Source organism: Mesocricetus auratus, unplaced genomic scaffold (assembly GCF_017639785.1).
Source record: "Mesocricetus auratus isolate SY011 unplaced genomic scaffold, BCM_Maur_2.0 Super-Scaffold_100010, whole genome shotgun sequence".
Lineage (NCBI taxonomy): Eukaryota > Metazoa > Chordata > Mammalia > Rodentia > Cricetidae > Mesocricetus > Mesocricetus auratus.
In genome coordinates this window covers 85,892,613-85,901,474 of record NW_024429194.1, presented here as the reverse complement: position 1 = coordinate 85,901,474, position 8,862 = coordinate 85,892,613, and the positions used below count along the sequence as shown (strand labels likewise).

The window sequence follows — 8,862 nt, the reverse complement described above, 5'->3', positions numbered from 1 at the left end:
ACCAGCCTGGTCTACAAGAGCTAGTTCCAGGACAGCCTCCAAAGCCACAGAGAAACCCTGTCTCGAACCCTGTCCCCAAAAAAGTAGGGACCTTCCCGATCATGGAAAAGGCATCGGAACAGAGAACAGTTGCTCCCAAAGGCAGGGTTTTCCTGGTCTCAACTGCAGTCACTCTGGAGGCTGGACAACCACAGAATTGTGACGGTACAGGTCCTGATTCATCCCTGCTCCCACACTTTGAACTACTGGTTCTCCAGATTAAAAGGCTCCGTCCACAAACTAAAGATCTAGGCGGCTATGTCGCCCTATCAACAATGCAGGCAACTAGCTGGCCCTGGGAAGCAAAATAATGCCCAGGTCCCACATAAACACAAACATAAAATCAGGTCTCTGGGCTCCTTCCTTATGTCTGGGCACTAGAATGTTTCGGCATTTGTCTTGAGCGTGTCTACACCGTGGAGGTCAGAAAACAACTTGCAGGAGTATGTTCTCTTTACTGTGAGGAGCCGTCATTGGTTGAACCGTCTCGCTCACCCTATAATCGTGTTTTTAAAAGCATTTACCTAGAGTCATAGAACTGTACATTAAAGATTACACATTTTACTAAATGCAAATTATACCAAAAAAAACCCTGCAAGTTCCCCCAGGGGACTCCACAGGGCCCCAAGTAGCATTGATTTGACCCAAAATCCCAAAGCCTAAGAAATCCCGCGTAATGTGGCCTCGCGCCACTCGTTTCTCAGGACTCGGCTTGGAACCAGAGCCTCAATGGTTCCGAGGGCACCGAGATCTGGCCCGAAGACAGCATCTCTCATCTCTCTGAGCCTGTTTTTCTCCTAGCAACCAATTGGCCTAAGCTTCTAATTGGCTGGGAAGCTCGAGGCGATTCGCTCCCGACTAAGGCTGGCTCTCCATGTCCCGCCCCTTTCTCCGAGTTCCTTCGGGATCCGCTCGGGCCCTCGGCTATCCTCTTGCCGCTATTGGCTGAGGTGGGCGGTCGTAGCCCCGCCCTCGGCCCTTCCCGGGTCCCAATTGGCAGAGCCGGCCCGTGGCCGTGGAGGGAGCGCGGCGCGCGCGTGCGAGCGGCCAGCCGGCTGCATGGCGCGCTGCGAGCGGCTGCGTGGCGCGGCCCTGCGCGACGTGCTGGGCCAGGCGCAGGGCGTCCTGTTCGACTGCGACGGGGTGCTGTGGAACGGCGAGCGTACCGTACCGGGCGCCCCCGAGTTGCTGCAGCGGCTGGCGCGGGCGGGCAAGGCCACACTGTTCGTGAGCAACAACAGCCGGCGCGCGCGGCCGGAGCTGGCGCTGCGCTTCGCCCGCCTGGGCTTCGCGGGGCTGCGCGCCGAGCAGCTCTTCAGCTCAGCGCTGTGTGCCGCGCGCCTGCTGTGCCAGCGTCTGCCCGGGCAGCCCGACGCACCGGGCACTGTGTTCGTGCTGGGTGGTGAGGGGCTGCGCGCTGAGCTGCGTGCCGCGGGACTGCGCCTGGCGGGGGACCCTGGCGGCGGCGACACGCGCGTGCGCGCTGTGCTCGTGGGCTACGACGAGCACTTCTCCTTCGCCAGGCTGAGCGAGGCGTGCGCGCACCTGCGGGACCCCGACTGCTTGCTCGTAGCCACCGATCGCGACCCTTGGCACCCACTCAGCGACGGAAGCCGGACACCCGGTGAGCGTGGGACGAGGCGCGGGGACGTGTACGGGGCCCCGACGCGCGTCTCGTATTGCCTGCAAGTGCGGCCCGTGAGGGGTAGGGGCCGAGGACCCGTTTGACAGACGAGCCAGCCGAGGTTCATTGTGGCTTAGGGACTTGCCGGTGGGATCCAGGCCTGGGACTGGCTCCCTGGGCGTTTGTCGCTGGCCCCACCTACTTTGCAGGTGGGTTTGTAGAAGCGGACGGATGATCCCAGTGGAGAGCCGAATCCGCACGTGCAGAAGCGTAGGATGGAGGCTGATGTGGAGACTGGAGGGTCGTGGAGCTTGACCTCCGCTCCAGGTCTGGCTGCAGTCGGTTCACCCCGTGGAGTTACATAACCTTGGAGCATCCCTGCTTGAGTGCCAGTGTGGCCCCTTGCCATGCTGGTCATCCCAGAGCCCCTGACTAGAGGTGGATGTTGCCAGCCCTCCTCCAGCCCTTGGTAGCCTTCAGAAACCGCTTGATGCTGTTTTTTTTTTTTTTTACTTCCGTTCCAGATTACTCCAAAAATAAGAGCGTTGGCTCATCTCTCAGTTGTAGAAATCGAGGCTCAGAGAGGGAAAGAGAGCTGCCAGAGAATGAATACACATTGAGCATAGAGTAGGTGAACCTTGAGCTTGGCCCTGGGAACACCCCTCCCCCATCACCCATCAAAGGGCACGCCGCCTGGCCGTTGTTACTGGGGGTACTCAGCCCTGCATCTAGACAGGAGCAGTGGGGGTTCGAGTCAGTCGAGAGGTGGAGGGAGCATCAGCTGTCGGGTAGTGACGACGAATGGGTAGGGACAGACTCGGTACCCCAGGGTGTGGCGTGGACACATGTCTGCCACTCCACTCTGCTGGCCTTTCACCCAAATCGTCATTGACACCAGATCCTGGGAGGGAGTGGGGTTCTGCGGCGTGGCATTGCAGGAAGCGAGGTAGCCACAGCGTTGTTGAAGGTGTGTGTGGAGAAGATCTGGGAGCCTTCCTGGAGGAGGCATGCTGCAGGGCAGGGTGGCGGGGAACAAGGAAATGCTGGCATTCTGTTAGGGTGGTGTAGCTGAAGAGGAAGCTGTTGCCCGGGCCGTTCCTGGCTTGTGGTTCTGCCTGAGACCTACTTTCTGCCCAGTAGATGCTTCCCTTCCCCCACCACGCTGATAGCAAGCCAGGGTTCCCTCAGAGCGTAGGATGAGGCTGTGGGTCAAGGGCTTCTCCAGGGCCCCAGAAAGTGGTGTGAGGAACTTGGGACCTGACCTGTCCATACCCAGGCCTGTGCAGGAACCTTCCTGACTTCTGTCTCCATATCCACCTAGCTATATGCACCCAACCTGCTGGTCACCCCTACTGCCTGGAGGGGGAGACAGAGCGTTAACAAACGGACTTGCAGCCACATTTGTGAGTGATGGCAGCTTCCAAATCATGTTAACAAACCCCCTGGTGGACCCAGTAGTGCACGCCTGTAATCCCAGCACTCGGAGACAGAGGCAGTACAGATCTCTGTGAGTTCGAGGCCAGCCTGATCTACAGAGCAAGTTCCAGGACAGCCAGTGGTACACAGAGAAACCCTGTCTCCAAAAAAAAAAAAAAACATAAATACAACAATAACAACAAAACTCCTACTGGTTGTATGTCAGTAACCTAGGAGCAGAAGGAGCTAGACAAACAAAAATTAATGAAGGTCCCCATTATGCATCAGATTAGAAACAATGTGAAACCACACCCCAATTCCCCCGCCCCATCACAGGCCTATGAAATTGCATGCATGTTTGCTTGAGCTGGCAAGTAGAAATGGCCACAAGTACAGGAATATGCCATTGCACATATATGCCTTGAGTTAAGTGTCACAGTCGTGGGCTCCCCTCCTGGGATGCTCGCCCAGCCATCATGTTGACTGCCGGGAGCCTCGGTAAAGCTTAGCTGTATGACTGATGTGATGTGGGGGCCGCAGGGACCAGCTCTGTCCTGGCAGCTAGGAAAAGAACAGACACACAAAGCTGCGGACAATCCTTTTGTGTTGAGATAGGGTCTCAGCCTTGGTCTGCCTGCCAATGCTGGGATTAAAGGTATGAACCACCACCCCTAGCAAGACTGGATCTAGGATGGTCGACTCCAACAAGTTACCCTAAAATGCAAGAATGGACCAAGGTGGCCATGGAGATATATACTTATATTCCCAGCACTTAGGAGGTTAAGGCAGGAGATCAGGAGTTCAAAGCCAGTGTGGGGACCGTTAAGATCTAATCTTGCCAGATGGGGTGATAGTGGCGCACGCCTTTAATCCCAGCACTCGGGAGGCAGAGGCAGACAGATCTCTGTGAGCTCGAGGCCAGCCTGGTCTACAGAGTGAGTTCTAGGATAACCTCCAAAAGCCACAGAGAAACCCTATCTTGGAAAACCGAAAAAAGAAAGACAAAACAAAAAAGGTTTACTTGGGTGTATAGTTCCCGAGAGATAAAAGTCAGTGGTAGCAGAACAGAGGTGACAGCTTGGTGGCTAGGACAGCAAGGTGAAAAGCTCCAACTGCAAGCAGGAAGCTGAGAGTGAGCGTTGGAGATGGTGGGAGACTAAAGCCTGCCCCCAGCGATGCACTTCCTGCTGCAGAGCCAGCCATGCCTCTGCTTGTCCAGACACCACCATCTGAGGAGCATGCTGCAGTGCCAGACTCTGAGGGGCAATCTTACTGCAGCCCACGCTGAGGAAGCTCAGCTCTGGTGGGCTCCTTTCTTTCTGTCCCTCTCATTTGCAGGGTGGTGGTAGGGGTTTGAGACAGGGTTTCTCTGTGTAGACCTAGGTGCCCTGGAACTCACTCTGTAGACCAGGCTGGCCTCAAACTCAGAGATCCACCTGCCTCTGCCTCCCGAGTGCTGGGACTAAAGGCGTGTGCCCCCGGCCCCCACTGGCTCTCTGGCCAGGTTTCTTTTTGTTTGTTTGTTTGGTTGGTTGGGGTTTTTGTTTTTGTTTTTGTTTTTTTGTTTTTTGGTTTTTTGAGACAGGGTTTCCCTGTGGCTTTGGAGGCTGTCCTGGAACTCGCTCTGTAGACCAGGCTGGTCTCCAACTCACAGAGATCCGCCTGCCTCTGCCTCCCGAGTGCTGGGATTAAAGGCGTGCGCCACCACCGCCCGGCCCTGGCCAGGTTTCTTACTGTCACGGAGTCTCAGCTTTGTTGTCTGTGAAATGGGCTTTCAGGAGTACTCTGAGTAAATGGTGGTGCTTCTCTTCGTTTGGTTATGGATGTTGGTGTAAAGGCAGGATGTCCTGGCACAAGGACGTGCCTGTGGGAAGGAATAGCGGGCTCATTGTGCCAGCAGGATGGTGCTGGCGGCGGGGCAGGACTGTGCTTTCCAAACAGACTCCCGTTGTCAGGCTCCTGGGCTCCTTCCCCAGCTTTGGTTACTTGTCAGGCTCCCTGGTCGCAGACATCTTCCAGCATGTAGCTTTTTGTCTCCAGATGGAATTTTCTCTAGGGGATCGTTTTACCCTGCAGGGCTGACTGGGTCAGAGGTGTGGACATTTCTGTGCCATGCTGCATTCCAGGCTGACTGTGTGCCAATTTTCCATGCCAGGAGCATGGTTTCTTGGAGCAGTAACCACCATTGCTGCCTTCCATTTACAAAGTGAGGCCCACTGCATCCCTTCAGGGGAAGTGGTACTTAACCCCATCCTACCACAGTTCCGAGGAAGAGGCTGAAGGGCTTCCCAAGAACACAGCTGCCCTGCAGAGCTGGTGGCACAAGCCTGCTCACACACACACACACACAAGCCTGTGCTCACACACAAGCCTGTGCTCACACACAAGCCTGTTCTCACACACAAGCCTGTTCTCACACACACACACACAGCCTGCTCACACACACACACACAAGCCTGCTCACACACACAAGCCTGTTCTCACACACACACACAAGCCTGTTCTCACACACACACAAGCCTGCACACACACACAAGCCTGCTCTCACACATACACACAAGCCTGTTCTCACACACACACAAGCCTGCACACACACACAAGCCTGTTCTCACACACACACACAAGCCTGTTCTCACACACACACAAGCCTGCTCACACACACACAAGCCTGCTCTCACACACACACACAAGCCTGTTCTCACACACACACACACAAGCCTGCTCTCACACACACACAAGCCTGCTCTCACACACACACAAGCCTGTTCTCACACACACAAGCCTGCTCACACACACAAGCCTGTTCTCACACACACACACACACACACAAGCCTGCTCACACATACACACAAGCTTGCTCACACACACAAGCCTGTTCTCACACACACAAGCCTGCACACACACACAAACAAGCCTGCTCACACACACACACACACAAGCCTGCTCACACACACAAGCCTGCTCACACACACACACAAGCCTGCTCACACACACACAAGCCTGCTCACACACAGGCTTAGAGTACACACAGAAAGGGACTGCCATTGCCACCTTCGTGTTAGGTGGAGAAGCTAAGCACACAGTGTGTCCGTGGCAGTGGTGGTGGATTCTGAATTCAGGTGTCTGGCACAGACAGTGCACAGCCTTTAGGTCAGGCCCAGCTGCTGCCCTCCTGCTGACCAAGTGTGCCCTCTCCACAGGTACTGGAAGCTTGGCTGCCGCAGTGGAGACAGCCTCAGGACGCCAGGCCCTGGTGGTGGGCAAACCCAGCCCCTACATGTTCCAGTGCATCACGGAAGACTTCAGCGTGGACCCTGCCCGCACACTGATGGTGGGTGACCGTCTGGAGACCGACATCCTCTTTGGCCACCGCTGTGGCATGACCACCGTGCTCACGCTCACAGGGGTCTCCCGCCTCGAGGAAGCCCAGGCTTACCTGGCAGCTGGTCAGCAGGACCTTGTACCTCACTACTATGTGGAGAGCATTGCAGACTTGATGGGGGGGCTGGAGGACTGAGCCTACCTCCCCCACTCCCTGATCCCCATCCCATAGATGGAGCCTCCGGGCCATGAGTCACATTCAGCGCCATGAGCTCCCTGGCACAGGTGTCTGTACCCCAGTAAAGGAAAGCTGGGATCCAGGAAGGTTTGTGGGCTCTCATACCCCTCCCAGCAATGGCTAGACACTGCTGTTCAGAAGCTGCCCCTACATCTTGAAGGTTTACCCTGGCCTGACCCCACCAGGTGGCCTTATTTCTTGCCCTGTCACCTCCCCTTCTTGAACTATATATGGGCCCTGAAGCCAAATGAAAATTTTCTTCAACCCTAAATACTTAAGCTCCTCCCCTCCTCTGGGACCTCTAGTGCTCTGTCCTTAGGGCCTCGTTGACCAATTAGAGGACTCCAGCCCCATTCTTGGCCTGAAGAGGCCTATGGAATGGAAAGCTACCAGTACTGACCGGTATGTTTATGTCTCACAGTGGGCCCTTAGTGGACCAAGTAGGAGCATATCCTGGAGCCCCAAAGCATCAATCACAAGGCTAAGTGACATTGATCTCTGGATGTCCATCAGGACCATAATAACCCACTGACCTCTTAGATCCCAGATACAACGATTTACAAGTCCAAGAACAGTGGCTTTTTGACAATCCTGGCCTGGCTAGATCAGCCAAGGGATCAGGTCCTAGCAGGGTAGGGTGATGAATGCCTGTTACTTACAGCACTTTGGAGGCTGAGGCAGGAGGATTGCTCTGAGTCTGACGACCTGGGTTGCAGAGTGAGACCTCATCTCACAATGACCAACTTCAAAGTCAGGTTTCTCCAGGGACTGATTGGTGGAATGGCAAGGCTCCCACCATAATGGCGTCCAGTGTTGATGGTTGCCACAGCTTGAGAGGGGGCCCCACGCCCCACCCATTGCATTCAGTGTTCGCTGTGCCCCCTCTCGAGCTGCCCGTGCCCAGCTATTTATTTATTTATCTGTTTGTTTGTTGTGTGCCAGTGATGGTGGGGGCAGGGCAGGCTCTTCCCGCCTCCTCCACCCTTGTTGTAACCAGTCCTTGAACTTTAATAAAATGTGAGTAGGAGTGTCTGTGCCCCAGTCTGTGGGGTGGGGAGTCCTGCCTGAGCCTGTTGCCCTCCAGTGCCAACACCCCCACCCTGCAAGAAAGGGTGCCTCCTACATCTGTGTTCCCAGCACAGATGTACTCAGACTCTTGAGCTTTTAGCAGCTGTGAGGCCTGGTGTCAGTTTGTACAAGCACAAGGGCCGAAGTTTGATCCCCAGAACCCACAGGAAAATGCCAGGTGTGGTGGCATGTGCTTGTAATCACAACAGGGGAGGCAGAGACAGGTGGGTCCTTGGGGCTCACTGGCCGACCGGTGTAGACTGCTTGGCCAGCTCCAGGCTAGTGAGAAAGCCTGTCTTGAAAAACAAGGTGGATGTTGCTGGAGGGGTGACCCTTGAAGGTGTCTGTCCCCCACATCCCTGAGCATCCAGGGGGGACATGCAGACACAGAGCCCAGTACTTGCGTTGCCCTTAGGCAGCAGCCGGTGTGTGATGCTGAGGACAGGGATGTGGCTCAGTGGTAGAGCAGATGTCTCCTGTGCCTCAGCACCATAAGGAAGGAAGAAATGTGATGTGGACTCAGAAGACAAGGGCGGGCAGCTGATCTCTGAACCAGAGATAGACATTTGCCCAGAAGGCTGCAGCCCCTCTGGAGAATATAGGCGCAGGATGGCACTGGGTGAGGTCCCACCCTCTGGCCAACTTGACACAAGATTTCAGAGGGGGGTGTGGACTCCATCGGAAACCGGGCCTCCTTAACTTTGAGATAGTGTAGTGTTATGCACTCCTTAAAAAAAACCTGTCAGACTGCCATTTCTTTGAAGGATGACTCATTCCTAACTCCCTCTCCCCACTCTGCAACCTTCTAACCTATCACTGCAGTTTATCAGAGTAGACGCTGTGAACCCACATTTGCTTCTCCATCTCCCATGGAGGATGCATTTCACACAGCTCACATGACACCAGCATTCCTCGGGGCACTGGGAGGCATTTAGAGCTTTCTTTAACCTTCCATGCAAAGTGCAGGGCCTTGTCTCAAAAAAACGAAGAAAACCGCAGCTGGAGAGAGGGCCCACTGAAGAGCATGGATTGCTCTTAGACTCAGATTGGCAGCTCAAAGCCACCGGTACCTCCAGCTACATGGGATCTGACCCTTGTTCTGGCCTCCCACACATTTTTAAAAAAAGTGTCAGTCGTGGGTGGTGCACGCCTTTAA

At 55.2% G+C, this 8,862-nt stretch overlaps 1 protein-coding gene across 1 annotated transcript; it reads left to right on the top strand.

The window, feature by feature from the left end:
• Positions 1 to 1,076: 1,076 nt before the first annotated feature.
• LOC101826074 (pyridoxal phosphatase) lies at positions 1,077 to 7,665 on the top strand. The gene is made up of 2 exons (XM_005066965.4): positions 1,077 to 1,663; positions 6,280 to 7,665. The coding sequence occupies exons 1-2, from the start codon at positions 1,099 to 1,101 to the stop codon at positions 6,594 to 6,596; spliced, it is 882 nt and encodes a 293-aa protein (XP_005067022.1). The 5' UTR covers positions 1,077 to 1,098; the 3' UTR covers positions 6,597 to 7,665.
• Positions 7,666 to 8,862: the final 1,197 nt, after the last annotated feature.

What these genes read in the sequence shown, in the direction of transcription:
- LOC101826074 (XM_005066965.4), top strand. Translation starts at nt 1,099, where the DNA reads ATGGCGCGCTGCGAGCGGCTGCGTGGCGCGGCCCTGCGCGACGTGCTG. An exon ending in CGACGGAAGCCGGACACCCG is followed by an intron (nt 1,664 to 6,279) that starts GTGAGCGTGGGA and finishes CCCTCTCCACAG; the next exon opens with GTACTGGAAGCTTGGCTGCC.